The sequence below is a fragment of the Aptenodytes forsteri genome, unplaced genomic scaffold (genome assembly GCF_000699145.1).
Source record: "Aptenodytes forsteri isolate BGI_AS27 unplaced genomic scaffold, ASM69914v1 Scaffold97, whole genome shotgun sequence".
Classification (NCBI taxonomy): Eukaryota; Metazoa; Chordata; class Aves; order Sphenisciformes; family Spheniscidae; genus Aptenodytes; species Aptenodytes forsteri.
Window position 1 is genome coordinate 2,765,334 of NW_008795036.1, and position 21,549 is coordinate 2,786,882.

At 37.4% G+C, this 21,549-nt stretch overlaps 2 protein-coding genes across 4 annotated transcripts in view; one reads left to right on the top strand and one right to left on the bottom strand.

The window, feature by feature from the left end:
• Positions 1-8,844, top strand: part of MBP (myelin basic protein) — a 131,028-nt gene extending 122,184 nt beyond the window's left edge. The window contains exons 5-9 of one of the 2 annotated variants that reach the window (XM_019471363.1): positions 1,910-2,017; positions 2,516-2,551; positions 3,136-3,168; positions 4,146-4,271; positions 7,047-8,844. In XM_019471363.1, the coding sequence (XP_019326908.1) occupies positions 1,910-2,017; positions 2,516-2,551; positions 3,136-3,168; positions 4,146-4,271; positions 7,047-7,103 (360 nt within the window). In that variant the 3' untranslated portion in view covers positions 7,104-8,844. The remainder of the gene's footprint in view (positions 1-1,909; positions 2,018-2,515; positions 2,552-3,135; positions 3,169-4,145; positions 4,272-7,046) is intronic. The other variant, XM_019471364.1, reaches the window with a different exon arrangement.
• ZNF236 (zinc finger protein 236) overlaps positions 7,075-21,549 on the bottom strand; it is an 88,597-nt gene continuing 74,122 nt past the window's right edge. The window contains exons 30-34 of one of the 2 annotated variants that reach the window (XM_019471361.1): positions 18,198-18,327; positions 13,190-13,366; positions 12,638-12,742; positions 9,734-9,790; positions 7,075-7,155 (exon numbers count right to left, since the gene is read on the bottom strand). In XM_019471361.1, the coding sequence (XP_019326906.1) occupies positions 9,765-9,790; positions 12,638-12,742; positions 13,190-13,366; positions 18,198-18,327 (438 nt within the window). In that variant the 3' untranslated portion in view covers positions 7,075-7,155; positions 9,734-9,764. Of the gene's footprint in view, positions 7,156-9,733; positions 9,791-10,973; positions 12,743-13,189; positions 13,367-18,197; positions 18,328-21,549 lie in introns of those variants that run through there. The other variant, XM_009276667.2, reaches the window with a different exon arrangement.

Consider the following 21,549-nt stretch of genomic DNA (forward strand, 5'->3'; position numbering starts at 1 on the left):
AAAAAGACAAACACATGGCTGAAGCACTTGTCCTAAACGTGTTGGCACCTTACCGGCTCCCTCTTCCCAATCACGACAGCAGAGGATATTTTGGCAACGCTGAAACTAGTGACCAAGCAGAAGCTGCTGCAGAAGTAGAAGCAGGACCGACTGCCTGACCCTACAGAAATCCCATCGATCCAATACAATTCAGAAATTCCTGGTTTTTAAACAGTAAATCTCTCTGTATCATCGGCGTGCAAAAAATGATGCTGATAAATACCAGCTGAACTTCTCTGCATTGGCTCTTTTTTTTATCTTAAGGAAATTCATCTTCTAAACAATATATCCGAATTTCATTTCTCCTCAGAATCACGTAACTTAAAAGGCCACTCATGAAGATGGATATTTCATCTCATTCTGCTTGATCCAACGTAATATAAATCCATTTCATTCACATAAGATCACAAGATCTGACGCCATTCACTTGAAAATAAAACTTCCGTGTAGCAGCTTTGAGCAGTAACACCAGATGGTTTCATGGGACCTTTTATTCAAGAGTCTTAGAAGATGTAAATCTCTGCGCAGCCATTTTCAGTAGTAATAGCTTGAGGCAGTCGGGGTCATTCTGAATGCTACTGATGTCACGAGATTTCACTCGAAGTGCAAAAAGACTCTTCAAACCTTTGAAAGTCTGTGCTATAGATACTAACTTCTTTGTCAAAAAATCACCAAACCGCTCATGAGTCAGGAGTCCTGCTCCAACGATCAGACTAAGCTTTTCCCCTGGCAAGTTATCGATGGTTTTTTATATGTGATGAAAGCAAAGTATATTTTTCAATAACTATCCGTACTGTTCTACAGTCAAACGTTCATTCAGTTTGTGCCACTAGGGAAGCTCTTATGTGAGCTACTGTCTCACTATGGATTTCTATTTCATCTTTAGAAGCCAATGAAAATTTTTAGTATCCACATGATGCTTATAACATCATTGTGTTTTCAGGGAATTCATGACACTAAGAGAACCACTGCGGCACCGTTGCTGGTTTCATTCTCTCCTACCTTCCCCGTTCCCCATTGAACATACTTCAGATCTGCTGCATTGAACGTGAAGCCTTGTGCCTCTACATGTGCAAGGATGGGCAGATGTCTGTAAGTGGGTCAGTCATACCCAAGAGTTCCTTTTTTAAACTTCATCATACTGCCTCCAGACAGCAGTAACTACACCGAATTTTTGGCACTATTTTCACTGCAACGGATGCATCATGCTCTAAGTACCAGTCAAGGTATTCACTCTTCACTACGTCTTATTTTTGTTATTTATTTTACCTTCGCTTACTGGACGACTTCCTGTATTGCTCGGGAAGCCCTACTGGAAATAGTATCATCAGTCTCATTTGATTCCCTCATTCAAAAAAAAAAACAAAAAACCACAACCCAAAACACCCAAACCCTTTGCTCTTGCAGTTCATCAGTGTTATGCAGTCTTTGGGAACTGAGAAATGATACACGATCCATTCCTGCTCTCGCATGGAGAATGATCCAATATCATTTTAAGTTTTTCTCCATTTCAGGTTTCATTTCTAAAACGACATTCTTCGATCCTACTTATAAAAGAAGGAAAATGACAAGGTTTCTGTTATCAGAACTTTCAGTAACAGGTTTAATTCCACGCTGGGCTGTAATGTTAAAAACATGTACACCCATATATGTATGCACAACATACGCCCATATACATACTCTGTATTTGCCACTGTATTAAAAAATTGTTCCTTCACAGCACCGGCAACTTCAGGTTGCAATCTCTGCAGATTTCCAAGGCGTTTTTCTCTTCTTTTCACTCCTGGTGAAAATGACTCGACTCTTCATACGGTCGCCGATTATCGTTCCTTCCTAGCTGACCCGCCGATATGCCTGTTCTGCTTTTCAGGATATACATGCAGCCAGGGCTAGCCACCACGTAGGGTCCATCCCCCAGAGATCTCAGCACGGCCGGCCTGGTGACGACAACCCCGTAGTCCACTTCTTCAAGAACATTGTAAGTCTCCTCTCTTCTTGTTATGCACTCAAATGAAATATTTTCTTTAGGATCCATCAGTAACCAAGTACTCCCCAATCGTTAGCCATTATTTTGAGCCTTGTGAATTGTACCGTGCCTTTGAGCTCATCATGCCATTCAAGTACAAAAAGAATTTTTACCTGGAAACACAAACAATACTGAAATGCTCCAAGGAAAGTGGGTGAACCCCCCATTAGCATAGTCAAATTTCAACCACCACCATTACAATTATACAGCTTCACCATTTACAGGTTTTGTCCTTGCGCCTTCAGCATTGGCTGAAGGCATGTTTTCTGTTTAAAAATAGACAAAAATCCGGCGTGTTCTAGGCAAAGCCTAAGGCAGCAGAGGAGCTTCTCAGTGCGACTACTTAGATAGCACTTAATCCTACTAACTCATAGATAATATGCAAAAGGCTTGATGATTCCCTACATTTATTTTTGCCTTGGTTTTACAACTTTTTGTGTTGGTTTTTAGGTCTCGCCCCGTACACCTCCCCCAATGCAAGCAAAGGTAAGCGTTTTCAGGGGCTCAAGCAACGTCCAAGACCTTTTGTGGGCTAATTTATACCAATTCAGCTGCTAGCCTGATTCATTTTCTTTAATGGCACTAAGTAAAAATCTGCAGTTATCACTGGGAATATTTAAAGCAAGGGACTAGGACGGAGAAGCCACGGTTCTCTTTCCCATGCACTTCCTGACTTGCTGCATGACAAATTAAAGCCACTCGCAGGGATTTTTATGTTCCATTTGTGCTGCGATTGCTTTACGTAGTAAACTAATAATAGGTAACGCTTTCAAACAAGCCTCACCCACCAGGAACTGTCCTTACATTTACTAAGCTCAGCTGGCTTCTAAAGTACACAATACTGACAAACCACGGCTAGTGAAGTCAGTTCTTGTAATTATAATAAAGAATTTTGCCTTTTTTGTTTCATGGAATGACTGTACAGATTGTTGTTTTCAACTCCTGCCTCGTTATCTGGCCAGTATTTCATTACTTTTACTGCATTTTCATCTTCTTCTGTGTATGGTACACCCAGATGCTACCTTCCACAGTGATCATCATGTCATTGTTTCTCTTTCTTGCATGTACAGGGAAGAGGATTATCCCTCACCAGATTTAGCTGGGTAGGTGATGAATGTGCTTTCGGTAACAGCCGTTTTATTTACCAGGCCAAAGCATATCTTGCGCCATTGCCTCAAGCTGCTGCAGCAACGTGATAATTTTGTTTTGTCTCAATTTTGCTTTTCCTGTTCCACTTTCCTCCCCCCTCCCACAGCACTTTAAGATGGTAATTTTGTTGCTTGCTCTTATCCAGCAACTTGACAGCCTTGCAGCGATAATTTCTTTTGCTTTAGCACGAAGGGGGCAAAATCCACTGCATGGCAAAGCTCTCTTCCCTTAAAGACTCCTGGAAGACTCATCTGCTGCATTTTTCTTTTCCTGGGAAGGACAGAAAGGGGAGGGCGGGCGGGGACGAGAAGGGCGCTTATTCCACAGTTCCAATTGCTCTTGTACAGTAAAGTCTGCAAAACTAACACTGTCACTAAACTCAAGTATTTCGTCCCACTCTTCCATGCAACCCCTTTCAGTAAGAAGCGATCTGCCTAAACAGTTATTAGACAAGTTCTTCCCACAGTTATCTCGCAACTAATTAAATTCTACTTCTCTACCACAGGTTTGATTTCATATGAGATGGACATGTAAATTACTTGCATTTTAAGACAAAATATTAAAGCCTTCAAGCCATTAAGCGTTTCTTTCACTATCGGAAGAACACAAATTAGTTGAAGTGTTTGACATCTTAGAACTCCTGAAATTGGAACATTTTAAGTTTTGTCATGCAGGTTAACCTTCCGAGTATCATTTTTTGATTATTAATTCCTCTTTTACAGATTGGTGCTTCCCTCCGATTAGAGTATATTCAGATAATTTCCTAACATTTTCCTTCATCCTTGTTTATTATGTAAAAGATTATTTTATTGCAGCTCTACATTTCTCATTTGAGTATTACATTTCAGTGATCACAAACAAAGATTACAATGTGCATATGATAATTTGAATGCGATAATTTGCAATATATGTGAAAAATCTTTCTTTGCAGGGTGGTGAAGGACACAAGCCAGGATATGGAGGAAGCGGAAAATTCTATGAGCATAAATCTGCTCACAAGGGACATAAGGGATCCTATCATGAGGGCCAGGGAACTCTTTCCAAAATCTTTAAACTGGTAAAGTACAATTGAACTTACTATAAGTACAAAAAATTGAGTCCAGGAAAGAGAGAAGCCAAACCTCTCCAGAACCTGCCACGTTTGAAACAACCACATTTCCTTAAGGCTTCTGAAGGAACTAGATTTGCTTGGATAAACCAGAAGGTTATCTCATGGCCTAGTAACTACTTACATGATAGGAAACAAAGGTAAAATACACAGTCAGGTACCACCAGGACAGAAGGTAAGTCCACAAAGCCCCACAAAGACCTGCACCAGGATCCCTGCTCCTACTGAACTCACAAATCATTTGGAACACAGAAGATGAATGAGGTGACACAGCTTGCTGCTGCTGCTAAATTATTTAGAATAGTGAAAATGAAAGCAAACTGATAAGCTGCAGAATGGTAGTACCGGGCAGTGTTGGACAAATATTTGCTTGAGATGCAATAACAACCTGAACAGCCCCTGCTTGTTCCCACCCCAGGTGGGAGACCTCCTACAATATGTCAGTACAGTGAGTTGCCACACCACATAGCCAGGCAAATTAGAAGACTGTGTCATATGAAAACTAAACATCTGGTCAGATTATCTTTAACCTGGTTCAGTTCACCATTTTGAGTCAGCGCACAGCCCCACCAACACAGCTAATAAATGAAAACGGAACAGGAAAAAAAAGTCAAGTCGTGAGGATTTTTCACATTCTACATCAGGAAAAAGAAATGTGAAAAGCGCATCATATCCATTGGCAGCTACTTTAACTAAGACTGTATTTTTCCTTGAAGGTAGTGAAGCATTCACAAGTAACAAATCAACTAGTATACTATTCACACATGAAGAACGCAATCAGCAATAAACTTAACTTCAAGACAGAAGGTCTGAGATCCCATTAGCAGAGCTGATCACCTCCGACTCTTACTACTCTTACTCTCCAACAGGAGACATAACAGCACCATCACCTGTAGCAAAAATATGTTTTTCTCTCTTACATGGTTTAGGGTACATACCTTTCATTGTAGGGCTGTTTTTCAAAAACATAGGCAGCACCAAGTGACAGCTTGCAAACTCCAAGGAGATAGTAAGAATTCTTATGTTGCAATTTAAGAAACAAAATGAGCTCTTCAGAGGCCCAGGTAAAAATCGAACGTTTACCTTTTAAGTCTAATTTTCACGCTGTGTACTTGTAGCTTTTTAGTGGAGTTCAGATACCTCAACAATACCACGGCGACATACTGACATTATTTGTAAAATTCCTTTCGAACATCTGAAAATATCAGATAATATTCTCTCCCAAAATTTAACATTCTCTTTTTTACATAACGATCACCACTATTTTAGCTTGGATTTATATATATCTGTTTATATACATATACCAGTTCTACTTTTTAGATAGACTTTTCCGAGCCATTATAACTTTTGGAACTCATATCAGAGTTTTATTCAGGCCCATTTGATTTAGACCCGTTGTTTATAGCAGGAGGCATTAATAACGATTTCTTTATATAGTTTTGCAGTCTTTTACAATAAAAAAGTTATCCACTCTTTAAGATAACTTAGGAAAAAAAAAAAGCCAATTATCTACTTTTTAGATAGACTTTTCCGAGCCATTATAACTTTTGGAACTCATATCAGAGTTTTATTCAGGCCCATTTGATTTAGACCCGTTGTTTATAGCAGGAGGCATTAATAACGATTTCTTTATATAGTTTTGCAGTCTTTTACAATAAAAAAGTTATCCACTCTTTAAGATAACTTAGGAAAAAAAAAAAGCCAATTACCTAATGGGATTACACTAAATTTTCCTTGAAACAGTTCAGTAAAATTAAGGAGGGAGCACTGAAAGATGAGAAGAGGAATATAAATACAGAAAACAAAATCCCAAAGTACACATATGCTTAATTTTTTTGAAGTAAATGGTTCAGTTATCAGCTGCTTACAGTAACAATTACCACACTATCTCACATTTGTGGTTGTAAGTGTATTGTTCAAGGTTTGCCTAGAAAGTTCCTAAAGCCTCGGGAAAAGATACCCAATGAGGCTCATCTTAAATTCCAAATATGAAACGCCAAATTTTCAGCTTGGATCATCTTTGCTGTAAAACGGCTGTAGGGCTTTTCTCAATTGCAGATTTATGAATTGTCCCAAGTTTGGTTTTTTTTTTTCCCCTAGTTTGATGTTTTCTTATTATTTGTAAAAATAGGCCAGGTTTCAGCCCTTTATCTTTTCTTAGTTTTTTCCCGTATTTGCATCTGAGCTTTCCATACAAGACTGAGGTTGTTACAATCACATTAACAATTTACCCTAATAAACATTACAGAATAAAATTATTACATTTCAATTCTTTCAGACGTGAGACTATTACAACTTGTATGCAAGGTTTGCAGTTTTTGGTTTTGGTGTGGTTTTTTGTTTTGTGGGGGTTTTTTTAAGTATACAAACAGTTCAGGGGTAGCCATAAAAATGAAAATTTCCAAGATGTCCAAGTAAATAAATTGCTTTCATTAGGAAGGCCTGAATAAGAGCGCGCACCTACAAATAATTCATGAGAGACTGCCTAGCCCTGTATGAGAGATTTAACGAGAGTAAATTAATCCTATGTGAAAACATATGAAAAGCAATCATCTCTTTGAAGTGAAAAATCCAATCGTATTCAGCAATATACTAGAGGCCACTGCAAGCCATTTTCATTAGATAATATTTAACATTTTGTTGTACTACAGATTGATGTTTTTCAATTCATAGCCCCAAATGTACAGTACCTTTTAATTAACTTAACTCTTCTTCCCTCCACAGGGAGGCTCTGGGTCCCGACCTGGATCGCGGTCTGGTTCACCAGTTGCTAGGCGTTGAAGCTCTCAGATGCCATCCAAGGATCATGTACTCTGCTTCATAATGTAACTGCCTTAAAATTAGTAACAACTGCAACAATTACCTAGATAGATGCAATCCATTACTTAATGCCAATTAGGTTCTGCATGCAGTAGATTATACAAACTTCTATTGGCAATCCCTGACCAACAGTTGAATGAAAGGAACACAAAAAGTAGCTTTACTAGATGTTTTCCTTATTTTATGTGAAGTAACAAGATCTCTGACTTTACTCATTCTTCTTCAGGATGCCCTAACTGTATGCTGGATTTCATTATTTCTCCCAAGCACCTAATCCGAGCTCAAGTCTTCTGGTTTCGTTTTAGTGAACATCAGAATTGCAAATAAAGAGCTAATGTCTTGGATACTGAGCACTGCTGTTAATGAATTTCTGAGACACTGCTGTTAAAAAAAAAAAATCCACCATGTGCAGAAGTTGTAAGGACTGTTTATCCAAATACTTTTTTTGATTTGTTTGTTTTGTTTTGTTTTAATCTTCCTTCTCTCACTCACAGAATAATTTATTTTCATAACAGGATTAGGCAGTCATGGAAAGGTTTACCAAACATTGGGAGTTCAAGGTATGTGAAGCGTGGGAGGGGGCAGATGTTGTAGAATCAATACGATGCAGAGCAATAGTAACAAGGAACTTCTTGCCATACCACAAATTGCTCATGGCATCCAAACCTTTAGAATTAAGAGCAGTTGAGGGAGAGAAAGAGGATTTCAAATTTGAGTTAGACTAATGTTAAGAAACAAGGGATATTCCCAGAGAAGAAACATCTAAGATTGCACAAGTGACCACTGGACGTCACCGGTGCTTCACACAAACTCTGCTGCAACAGCGTTAACTTTGCAGTACAATAAATAAGTAAATAAATATATAAACAAGTCAGTCTAATTTCTGAAAGAGAGCCCTTCAGTACTGGTATCTCAGATAGTCCTGCACATCTCGCGTTAGAATTTCAAATCTTTCTCTTGGTATTGCAGCAGTGTTACATTTGATAGGCTCATCTTTTGCCCGAGTAACATCTGGATGCCTATTAAGGGCAGTGCACCAAAGCAAACTCACAGTAAACTACTGTGAACATTTAACTGTTGTACTGTAGTTGCCTTATAGAAATAAATTATAGCGGAGTTAGATTTAGATATTAATTGTTCACAAATTACTAAAATGAATGTGTGGCAATGGTATTTCCAACCACACTTAGGGAAATAAAAGGCTCTTCTGAATTGCACTGTTTTATTACTTAAACTTACCATTTCTTCAAGCTGTCATCTAAGTGTCTGATTAATTATTTTATTTTTTTAGTTTTAGCCTATGCATTGTAGACTACAGTTAATGCTTCCCAGGTTGAAACCGCATTCCTAATAAGTGCCCAGTAAAAGTTACCTATAAATATGTACGTTAATTGCATTTCACATCTAAATCTATTGTAGGTTTAAATCAGCGTCCCTTAATATGAAGCAAGGAAAGATGAGAGGATAGAAAATACATAGAGACTAAAGAAAACAAAATCACCAAAATTATTAAGCATACACACACGTATTTAAAATTCTATTACCTACATTGGTTGCTATGTGTATTTTTCTATTGTAGCTTCATTCAGATGTATACTCTGCAACGTAATAGTTGATTTAATTTGAATACGTATTGTTCTTATAGGAACACAGCTTTTAAAAATATTCATTATTGAAATAAAGTAATCAACTTGAAATGAAATGTGGACCGGTTTTGTCTGTTACAACAGAGAAGATCATACATACGAAGTTCTGTGGATTTTTTTCACAATTTATGAATAATGTTCAGATACTAGAAAATGACACTTTGGGACCCAGGACCCAGTTGCCTGCACACAGGCTTCTAGTGACATTGCTGGTGACTTAGCATGGCCCACAAGGCTGACAATATGACACAGGACTTATGGGAGGCCAGTGTCTTTGCGGAGTGGCAGCTAAAGGCCAGGGGGATATTGCAAGGCATAAAATGCCTATGTACAGGCAATGAAATCCCGCCCTTCATGAACAAGTATAGCACGAAGTATCTTCTTTGAACAGGGTATGTGAAAATCAAGTTGTCTTTTAAAGCAGCCTTCAAAAATGGGAAAGAATATTTAAGGTAAAAAAAAATTGAGAAATAAATCTTTCAAAATACTGCACTGTAGAACTACAGAACTTATCCAAAGCTTCCTCCTTGCCTTCATCACACTGCTTTCCCCTCAGTCATCTTTTCCAGAGCCTGGAAGTGGCTTTTTTTTGGATTTACTGCCTACAGAAGAAAAGGTACGGTACTTTAAAGCATTATTTTACCAACACGAGTCTCTTGAAAGAGATTAAAACCTAGACTGAAATTTATTCTTTTAATTACTCACTAGTAGTTTTGCTGAAAAACAGCAGTTTAAATGGCTATTTGATTTGTAAGCAAAGGATTTTTCCTGAAACAAGAATGCACAACCAGTACTAGGAGTGTGTCATGTCTTGTACTGAAGGAACGGACATAAACCAAAAGAAATACTTGAGCAGACACAAGCCAAAAAGCCTGAGGCTAGCGTAAGCCTACTAGTGCATCAAACCAGAAAGAACAGAGACATTCCTAAGCACTATTCACTTACCCGCTATACAGTGTGACTCTTCAAACAGGCCTTAGGAACAAGAGTTCTTTCTGCTTCCTAAAAAAAAAATGCATCTACTTCAACACTGCTTTTGAAAACATCAACATATTGGTTACAGCTTCTGTATTTGTACTGAACATCAACAGATACACTGCTTTGAAAACCTCCAACTCAATCTTACCAAGGAACCTGGGCTATGAAAACCTCTATGCCAGGTACTCAAGAGTGAATTCTTGAAGTTCACGGGGGAGGAGGATGTAGGGAAGGAAATCTTTTGAAAACATCAACATATTGGTTACAGCTTCTGTATTTGTACTGAACATCAACAGATACACTGCTTTGAAAACCTCCAACTCAATCTTACCAAGGAACCTGGGCTATGAAAACCTCTATGCCAGGATACTCAAGAGTGAATTCTTGAAGTTCACGGGGGAGGAGGATGTAGGGAAGCAAATCAAATACTATGTTACAAAAAAGTTTTTAGAAAGTCTATGTACTGTAACTGACAGGACTCCGAGTGCTGGAGGAGTAGCAAACTGAATTTAGGAAAAAAGTCAGCTCACTCCGTAACTCACGCTGCTTATTTAACACTTCCAAGACTTACAACACACACTCATTGCCTCTAATCAAGACGTAACACTTTGAGAAGTGACCATTTAAAAACAGCATCTTTTTACTCATGAGGTCTGCTTTGAGTATCAACCACTACCAGTTTTTACTCGCTGGCAGAGCAATCACAGCTAGAGCAGACGGAATGCTTTCAAGCATTCAGGAATCACGTTCCCATTATGAAGGATGGATTTGCATCTGGATGTGACCAGCTGTAAATCACCTTCTGTCAAACTGGATTTGGCAACCTCTGGAAAGTGTCATCCCCTATGCAGCAAATCAACTCCAACAAAACTTTGCTGTGTATTTATACGGTATTCTCTGAAAGAACAGGGGAAAGGTATTATACGTGGTACGTGCAACAGAGCACATTCTACTACATTATTACAGATAAGCAGGGCGCGATGCCATGGGGCCAGTATGCCTTCAGACAACTTGTAAAATATAATGTCTGTCTTAAACAGCTGAAACACTAATGGGCTGTCTGGAAGGAAAGGCACTGCTAGAAGAACTTCACATACATTCTTTACATATAATATTGAGACACGCACTTCTGGTGAACGGCGTTTTTGGAATTTCCTACAATCCAGAATCAAATGCTTAAAAAATACAGGAAACAGAATTTGGAAAAAAGTAATATTATTTAACATGTTTTTGAATTAAATATTCCACATAACAAAAGTGTTATTTTCATGTCACCAACTATATTACTTATATACATATGCCAAAGAGTTAACAAAAGACTTAAGAGATGCCCTATCAAAACCAACAGTGATTTCTTGCTTCAGCAATCTGAAATAACTAGTTTGTATCATAGGCAAAGTATAGACAATATTTACAGAAAAGGGCTTTTTGGATCTGAGAGCAATTATCTTTCGGAAGGTGAATTAAAATCCGGCTCTGTATTATAGTACAACAAATCCACCACCACTGATCTAGAAGTACTTGCGGCAAACCGAAAAGATGAACTTCCTGCAACTGGGATTAGTATTTACAAAATATACTGATCAGCCACACAGAGGCTCATATAACTTTAAATATATATATATACATACAAGCACACACATATATATCTATATATATGTAACATATAAATAAAATTCAAAAGAACGAGGTAAAAATAAGGAAAGAGCTTCTGTCTTTGGAATGTCTAAAAGATGACTATGTTTTTACTCCAGTGTTTCTTTGTTATGAATATACTTAACAAGTGGCACCTTTCAAAGCATTACTTAGTCAACTAGGTAGTTTTGCTGAAACAATGACTTAAACAACAACAAATAGAAGTAACATATTTCCAAAATTCACAAAGAAAATCATGAGGAATTTACAGATTTGAAATGCTAACTGTTTACAGCACTGGGGAATATTGTATAATATAGGTGACCTAGTGTGCATCTAACTTTCTCACTGCTAACACAAAATTGTATGTTTACTTCCCAGACTTAGTATATGGCTGTGTTTTCCACAGATGCCGAGATATGTACCTGCTGATCCAATACAGCAAACATAAAAGAAGAGGCTTTCATTGGAACCTCTTCTAGTTTGGATTCTCTTTAAATAATTACTGCTGAGTTTAAAACCTCAGACTTTTAATGTAAAAATTAACAACTAACTGCCTCTGCGGTTGGAATGAAATGAACGTGCTCCCTCTCAAGAGTTTAACTCAAGAAAAGCCATAAGTTCATGGCATTTTATTTTTTTCAACAAATTCTCAAAATGTACTAAAAAAAGCTTAAAACAGAAATACAGCGTTTTCCTGTGCCTTGTAAAAAAAAAAAACCAACAAAACTATTTTATACTGCATGCATCTACCCTGTAACATTTTGTTTCCAACCTCAATTATTTCTTTAAACACATAAAAAAGAAAGCTGACCGACAGTTTCATGGTTTTCCCACAAAGTTATTCTTCACCTCCTTTAAAAATGGGAATCATTCTATTCTGATACAAAGTTCCAGTTTATTTTTCAAAAAGATATACTGGCTGTGAATTAGAAGATGAAACTGTATACAGTATTACCTGAGTTCATTGATTCACAGACAACTTAGCACAGATTAAATGATGTTTTCCCAATATTCTTCTACAAGCTTAAAAAAAGAATGATTCTTTTAGGTATTTTTTGTAAATAATTAAAAAAACTATAATATATTATTCTATTGTTAATATTTTCAATGTATGAAGCTTTAACTGTAAAATCCATCTTTTACTTTTCTGAAAACTTGTTTCAAGAAATTCGAGTCCCAGAAACCTTTTTAGCTTTCAAATTTTAAGGTGTCATCGAAAAACATTGCCTATACTTTGCCATTCATTTGAAGATTCTTGTACCACTTCTTCTAAATTCAGAGCACGACTAATATCTTCCCCTTCTTGTTCTTGATGACCAGCAGGCTCTTGTACAGGACCTACCAAAGTACAAGAGAAAAAGACGAATGAGTATGATTTGATGTATAATGCAAGAAAAATGCAAATATAGCACTTGGGAATAAAGGAATCATGCTGCAAAAGGTATTACACAGCTACTTCAGATTCTGTAAATTCATTGGATGCTCTCTGAAGAATAAAAAAAAGGATCTAAGATAACCAATTGTTTTCCTGTAATAGTTTTTGAACTTTGTATTTCTGTACTACAGAGCTCCACATAAAAAACAAGGAACCATAAGCAGCAACCAATCTCTGTTTCAGCCTGCTTTTTGGTGCAGGTTGTGCAATAGTGCAACTACTAGCTCATCAACTCTGGTCTTTGGCTGTTAGTGCCTAATTCCTCAATAACTTAAGGGAAGTGTTTTTGTGCTTTCCTAGTAAAGCATATGGCTTTCTGCACTCACCATTGCTATCATTATACTACATACCAGTGTAACCATGAGCCCGTTTCATATGCAGTTTCATATTGCTTTTCTGTGTAAATCCCATTGCACAGTAATCACATTTGTAAGGCCTCTCTCCTGTGTGCTTTTTCATGTGGACTTGAAGAGCACTCTTCTGGTTAAAAGCCTTTTCACATAGTGTACACTGAAATGGCCGTTCCCCTTATAAAAGAGAAAAACGTATTTAATCATTTCTCATTTCAACATAAAAACACAGTTCAGAATTCAGTAAAAATCATCAAGATGACCTAGAAATTAAGTAGACATGATCTTTTTCCTTGACACTTTCTCAAAACAGTGCTATGGCTCCGTATCATCAGCAAAACATCCCAAATTAAATGTCAGAATATTTACATAAGTCCTAAACCACTGATATTGTTATCTTTCCTATCCAATTTACTATCTAAATTATTTAATAGAGGTGCAAAAAATCAGTTTACCAGTTTGACTTTCCTGTACTCAAGGGAACCATCACCTTTTTACATCATTTAGAATAATGAAAATAAAGCAATATTCTTGAATTAACAAAGCTGACATCTGTAAGAAACTAGAAAGTCGAATGTGTTAAAAAAAAAAAAGTTCTGGTAATTCTACATGGGACCTGTGGCCTCCTATGTCAATAGCTACTAGTGATTCCCACAGCTTACAAAAGCAGGTATATTGTTGCAAATCTGCCAGAATACTACTAATTTCTAAATATAAACTCAAGAACATATTCCTTATAAAAATATTTTAAAATTTTAAAATACCTACTTTGCAAAACCAGACCGTTGCGTCAACCCTCAACACCACAGCCTCCGACATCAACACAAGACACATTGCTGTATGTCATTAAGGACTTCTAAAATCACTTTCTGAACTTACAAATACACTTTGTTATTAGTTAGCACAATAAAGCACTAGGAGGAGTATAAATACTTCTCCACAATCTTCCTTAAAGGACTAATTTCTCTCTTCCTTCATTACCTGTATGTTAGTGTCCCCCACATGCGTTGTAGCTTCCATGCTAAATCCAACTTCTCAGACAATCAATAAAAGGTCCTTTAAAGCACAGAAGTGTTCCTTCTATTTTTGTTAACAATGATTTCACTAGTTAGAAGTGAAATCTAGGTTTCCTCAGATACTTTTGACTCCAGGTTTTCTATTCTGTTAAGATGAACAGTCTTTTTGGTGTTGTGTAATGGATTATCACATGGCTTTTTGGTAGAACTGGAAGCATCTGCTTCCCTCCAATTTTGGCAACGTTTTCTCCAAACTGCTCTTCACTGATAAATCTGAGCGTACACGATATTTACAGCTATTCAGAGAAATGATGTGTTTTCCTTCCAGCCACTGATTCAGTAGGTATTGCCCATTAGAAATCGTTAAAAACGTTTACTCAAGATAGAAATCACAAACACCTTCTCACAGACAAGGATCATACCTTTAGGAAAGCAAATCAGTTTAGACTTACATTAGCCTTTCCTATCATAGTTTATGTAAGAGCAGCCATCTAAAAACTTCTGTGCAGCACATTTTCACTCTTTTGGTCTTAAGGGATTTTAAAAAGAACATTCTCTTCTGAAAGAATGACTATCATGTGGATTGACTTGCTGTTTCAACAACGTCAGACAACAGTAATGTAAAAATGAATTTAGCAAGGATTGTTACACTTTGTGGGCATTCCTAGCACATGAGCACCCAAGTACAAGAAACCCCAAAATATCTGAGGATTTACTGAGTAAATTACAAATCATTCCAAAATAGAAAGAATTTTTCCTATGATGGTGCAGATTTATGAGAAACAAATGCATAAAGGGACTCTGCTCTGGTCCCAGCCTTCCTGAAGTGCTCTGTGTCTATTACAATGGGCAGTGTGAATCAAAGCAGGGAAAAGGGAAACTGGCTTTCTTTCCTGTTTTCAGATTATTTTGTGAAACTCTGAACTAGAACATTTTTTTAAAGTCTGCATTATTTAAGTCAGTTATGCAGAAAGCAAATTATTGGGGGATTCTAAAGACTTTTAATCTCTTGGAATTGTAACCCCTGCCTCTTTTCCTGCCCCGAATATGACCAGAAAGTTCCCTTCTACCACAGTAATCACGAAGCACTCTGTTCTCCTTCTTCAGTTTTCTCTCAGGAAGAGCAGTCACTCACCATTTCTCTTGGTGGAGGGAAGAGAAGCATAAGCACTCAACCCATTAGATGAGAATACACAGTGTCAACAGAGACCCCTAACACAAAAACAGCTCTAGTAGATCAGATCAAAGTTTCCTCCCATACTCAGAAGAGAAACTACCTTCAACCAGTTGGTACAAACACCCTTTATAAAACATGCTTATACACACCCATAGTACAGTAATTGCAATTAGCAGCAACTGATCAGTGATGAATGCTGCTAGCTGACAAATGGCTGCAAATACCCATTACCCTTATCAAGAGTTATTGCTTATCTACCAGAAGTTAAGTTTTGCTGAAAGTGGATGACCCAGCCCACTAATACTAAAGTCTATCCTATCACACACCTGCACTGAAAACTTCCCCTCCTGTTAAAATACTCTCTAGCTGCCATAACCAATACGTATCACCCACACTGCAGTATTTCACAACTTAATCCATAAGGATCTCATCCCTTCCCAGCTTAATGACCACCCACGTTCTTCATCTGCTTTTTATGCCTAGTGCCTTCCCATTGCAACATCTCTAAACATGCTCTTAGGATTCCCAAATCTCAGAATTTCCTTAGCAAAATGACTCAAACCATAAATTCACCAAGTTCATGAATCCTGTCTATCCAACCTCCTATCCTTTCCTACTAGAGAGTTCTCAGCAACGGAATGAAATGTGAACAAAAGTCAGGGCCATCACCTAGGACCTCTCTGGCTCTCAGCTGGCTAGCAAACCTTGAACATCCGAAAGCTCAAACACTCATGTGTAAATGAGGTGCAACAGCTCTTGCAATTACTGCTCCCACTTTACCTTTGACAGTATACGAACCATGTGCTGAATTAGGCAACCGAAATAACAAATCAAAAAATGCCACAGCAGGCTGCACATCGTATAGGCCTGATGTAATTCATCCACAAACATTTAGAATCAGTGAATAATTCTTCTCCAATTCTTCTTTTTTCCCACGGTAAAACAAGTATCAGACTACATTAATTTCTTTGCAAACCTCATGATATACTGCAAAAGCCAGCAAGAAAGCACAGATAGAAAAAGTATGACCTTGCCTTGACTAGTTATGTCTCAGTAACTGCTTATGTGCAATGGTAAGCATGAACTAATTTAACCCTAATGGAAGACAGAGTCATTCATCACCTAACAATGACTTTTCTATATGGCCACTGCTACATGGGAAGTTAAAGCAGTTTCCTAGACTGTGGCAGTCTTAACATGTTTTCAACTTCATCTACTTTTTTTTTCCCTCTGCCTGTCTTCCCTGGAAACACTTATTTTATATATTATTATATAATATATATTATATATAATATATAAAGAAATTAACAGATAGACAAGTGTATAAGGACACATTAAGATAATGTAAATTATCAATACTGGCAGTGGTCCCAAGACATCAACAGCCTGATAGATGTCATACAGACACATAAAAAGAATTCAAAGATACTACTGAATAAACATTTACTTCCTTTCCAAACATTTGGAACAGCATGGTAGAACGCATGTGAGTGTGTGTGTGTATGTGTGTTTATATAAGATTGCGTTTGTAAAGCCAGAGAAAAGAAAGTTTTGATGCATGAAATGAGAGCATGCACAAGACACTTGGATATATAGGCAAGTCTATACTTCAGAGATGCAATACTAAAAACTGCAAGACTGAATCTGAAGGTGCAAAGCGAAGGTCCATTCAAAGATGAAACTCAAATTATACATCACAAGACCGGCAAGTGATGCTAACCAAGGAAAAACGATAGGGTTAACAAGGTAACTTAAAGGAAGAGATTAGGAACTTTGCTTTAAATGCACGAAGAGCAGCCAAAAGCTAACTACCAGAAGTTGATATTGGGGAAAGAGAAAGCGCTGGGTGACTCACTGAAAGAGAGTTTCCCTTTTTTGGGAGTCTTCTGATGCTATAGCACATCCAGTAAAATTCCTTGGTCCCCTCCTGCTTAGTAGCAATACAGGTAACTTTCCCATCCTTTTTAACTCTAGCAGCCACGACAGCTCTTTATTGGTAGCAGTCATATGGAAAAGAGAGAAGTTGTTTCAGAGAACTGACTCCTATATTTAGAATTCATGTTCTTAAGAACACTGTTCTTAAGATACAGAAGGTGAAGGCAGTTGGGCTATCCTATGTACAGCTTTCAACTTGTCGCAGAGCAGAAGCTGCAACCTGAAAAGCACTTTTATCACAGAAAATGTGTGCTCCCTAGAAGAAGTCAGTATAGTCTTTTTATAGAGTCACAGTTGAAGAAAATAATTAGGCAGAAAAGAACACAACAAATTAAAAGCACTGGCATTAGAAAGAGATGAACTGAATAAGTAGTTCAACGACAATGAAGCATTGCATACAGCAGTCAGTATCAGCAGTCAAGACTGTCCCTTATTTAACGTCACTGAGCAGACCCACTCACTCATTTGCACATTCTCTTATATGCTTGAAGATGATCATATCCAGTGTCTTTACACCACCTTAATGCTTTAAAATATGCTTTAATTAATCCGTTTCAAAGACTGACAAACTTCTAGATACAAGCTCATGCATTCACATTACTGTTGCAGTACTACCAGTCCCAAAATATGGAGAAGCTTAGTCACACCACTAAGCATGATGTTCTGGCTTTAAACAAAACATCACAGTTTCTGAGATTTCAAGTCTGCTGTTCCTCATTTTAATTTCTAAACTCTTTCAGTTAGAAGTTTACTTGTTTTTTTTTTAAGCTTAAGTTGACATCTAAATGCAGTTACCTGAAACCATGAGCAAGGACTCCAGATATAACACCCATATACTCATGAGAAAATCTTGCGAGATAGAAGTAATTTCTGGTGTTACCTGTGTGAATGCGACTATGTCTCTCCAGCTGACTTGGCTTAGCGAAAGCTTTTTCACAAGTATCACACTTAAACACTCTAGGCTTCTGGGAACTCAGTGAAGGTCCAGCCTGATGGGTTTGCATGTGTTCCTAAGCCAGTATAGAAAAAAATACATTTCAGACTATTTTAAAAAACTTCAGTATTTAACGTAGAAATATATTCACACTTTGAAGACAAAAGCAGAGGATTTTAGTCATCAGCAGACAAGCTGGAAGAAGATGGAAGCCTGCATTTTTTTTTCTTTTAAATGAGAGATTGTTTTTGTGTATCAACTCTTTGTAAGGCTGATGCATCAGTACCTTCACGTTTCTGAAAACCTCTGTCAATAACTGTATGCATTGCTTTTTTTGCATACATTAGTCCCTTCACTAATTATCTGAAGCAAAATAAAATAAATGATTTGCAAACATGGATTTTGGACAACTGTGCACTGTAAGTTAATACTGAATTTCTTCCCTCCCCTCTACAGTATCCATCTCCCCCCCTTGCCTGATACATAGGTATTCCTACTCAGCATCTGAGTAAATATCATTGTAAAACTGTACAGGCCTCAAAGAGGGGACTATCACAACATAAACACATGCAGCCGCACAACGTCAACGTGCAAACAGAACCACTTACAATGAACTCTTACATAAGTAATAATAATAAAAAAAAAAATCACTAAGGTCCCTACAAGGTAAGAAAGCAGAATGAGGGTATGACACGTTTTATCTTTATGAAGAAGCATTAATAACAGTTCTAACTTCAGTGTTTGTAATCCACTGATGCTGGGCCCAGAAGTTTTGCAAATTTAAAGGAGAATCTTATGTTATCTACTGACTTTTTCATTTAAAACTCCTATTAATACCAGGATACAATTCAGATTACAAAAGAAAGCAAATACAAACATATTTAATTTAAAAATCTAATCAAGAACTGTATGTGAAACAGTACTGTGAGTACTTGTCCACTTTCTAAAATGGAGTCTTTTCTAGTCTATTCATTACAGACTAGACTATTAATTAGTCTTTACTACACCTAAACAATAAGCCTTCTTGATGTCTATGAAGTCCTATTCCTCACTCCATGAACTGAAGCAAATTGTGTCTGCAAAATTTGTTTTCACTGGAAAAATCAGCGAGACAGTTACAGGGAAGATTATCATCATCATAATTATAGTAATATAGTATTATAGGGAAATAATAAAAGGTCTTCTGAGAAAATCACAGGAGGTTCATAAACCACAGCTTAGTTGGAGATGAAGAAAATCTTTTGCTTTTATGTTGTTCATTACCTCCTGAAGATTAAAATGGTGGAAGCACGCTATGACCTACTCCAGAAAAATTATCTGAAACTGGCTGCCGCTTTCTGTCTGCCACAAAAAACCCAAAACCCCAACAACCCCCACACCATTTTCTACTTGAAAGCAAACAGGAGAGCATCCAGATAACTGCCGTAAAACTTTCTCTAAAGAAACAGTCTGTGATGCAATTCTGTTCCACTGATCTGCCAATCCCTTATACTTTTCCTGTAAAATACAAGCTTTTGCAAATAGTTCATGGGAATACAATGCTCTGAAGTGCAAGCACTTCTTTAGACATACTTAGTATTTCTTTGATTGTTCATATGATGTTTTACGAGTTTATTTGTGCAATTCCTGTATTTTTCAGATAGGAAGTATCTTAGGGTCCCAAATGAGCATTACCTAATTAGAAAATAAGAATAGGAAACCTTCTTTGAAAGGGCCCTTTACCCCCCCACTCACGCATTGGTATGCAACTCTTATGCTCCACTTATCTTGAAACATTATTTGTAACCACCTCTGAAAGAATGCAATAAAAAGTTTGTTTCATTCCACTGTTTTAATAAGATCACAACCTCATTCTATTTTCATCTTAGAATGATGTCCATGCTTTATTTACTATCTACAGTCACCTTGCAGGTATTTGCACTATCTAATAATATGGAATTGGACAGTTTAGTCACTGCGCATGTCTTAAGATTCTCCCCTCTGAAGCTGTAAAATCAGGACAGTCACCAACATCAGAAGGGGAACCGAAGACACTGGACTGAAAATTTTTGACACCGGGGGTGGGGTGGGTGGTGGAGGTGTTCATACATAATCTCTAAAGAAGCTTTGCTTGTGGATAATTGTGAAATTGCTGGCACTGATGCCTTTGGAAAAAACAAATACAGTTAAGTACTGGCATCTAAACATTGGTACCCTTACCTCCTACTGGGTTTTTCAGGAAAGCCTGAAGTTTGGCAGTGCTCTTAATATTTTTGGTGATCTCCAGAATACCATCAGTACAAAATGAAGACCTTGAGTAAGAGATCACTGAACACTGAACCCTTCCCAAAACCCTAAGCCAAAACCTGTGGTTTCATTTATCTTTGTTGAACTTCCTGTTAAAGGCTGCTCACAGTTGATGTTCTGGAACACCTTAACAAAGAGAAGGGTTTGATGAAGAGGTGGGATTTGTTTTAGGACATGATGGCCAAGTAGTAAATGAAACTTTCTGTTTAAAACATCCTCTCCTCCTCCTCACCAAAAGTGAAAAATAATGATTTGGAGATTCATTTTGACTTCCATCATCAGAAATCTTGGATCAGGTTTGTACAGGATACAGAGAAAACCTTCCTGAAATAAGATTTATCAGCTTTCATAGCCACTAGTTGAACTGATAAAGATCAAACTGTTACGCTGGTCAAAAGAGAGTAATAGTGCTTCCACGGCATCAGCTGTATCAAATTGCAAACTTTGGCCACATTTTTGATGAAATGTTCCAAAAACTTAGCTGGTCACTCTGCTGGTTTGTGTATGTCTGTACGTGCATATGGGAAAAGAAACTGTTGAAACTTCCTCATCATCTGGTGAGGTTCACTCTCCCATTTTTACATATACATGCAACATTACCCTCCTTTCTTAGGAACTAACAAAATGCGACCTTTTGCAAACGCTGATGTCTTTGGATCTGAAGGTTGAAAATGGTCCACTGCACTGAGCAGGAATTGTTTCCTTATATAAAGCCGTGGTTTAAAGAAGCATCCCAAATGAAGCAAATACGGCTGTCTTTCACATCAGAGAGTATCCATTCAAGAAGTCAACTTTAAAATATAAATGTTTTTCTATGATCACCCTAGCCTTATCTAACAAGCAGGTTTTTGTCCACGTTGTTCCTGATCTGAGTTGAACTGCAGATTTTTTTCAAATCTCTTTTTTTGCAGCGAAAGTGAAGTAGAATCATAGAATCATTTAGGTTGGAAAAGACCCTTAAAAATCATCGAGTCCAACCATTAACCTAACACTGCCAAGTCCACCACTAAAC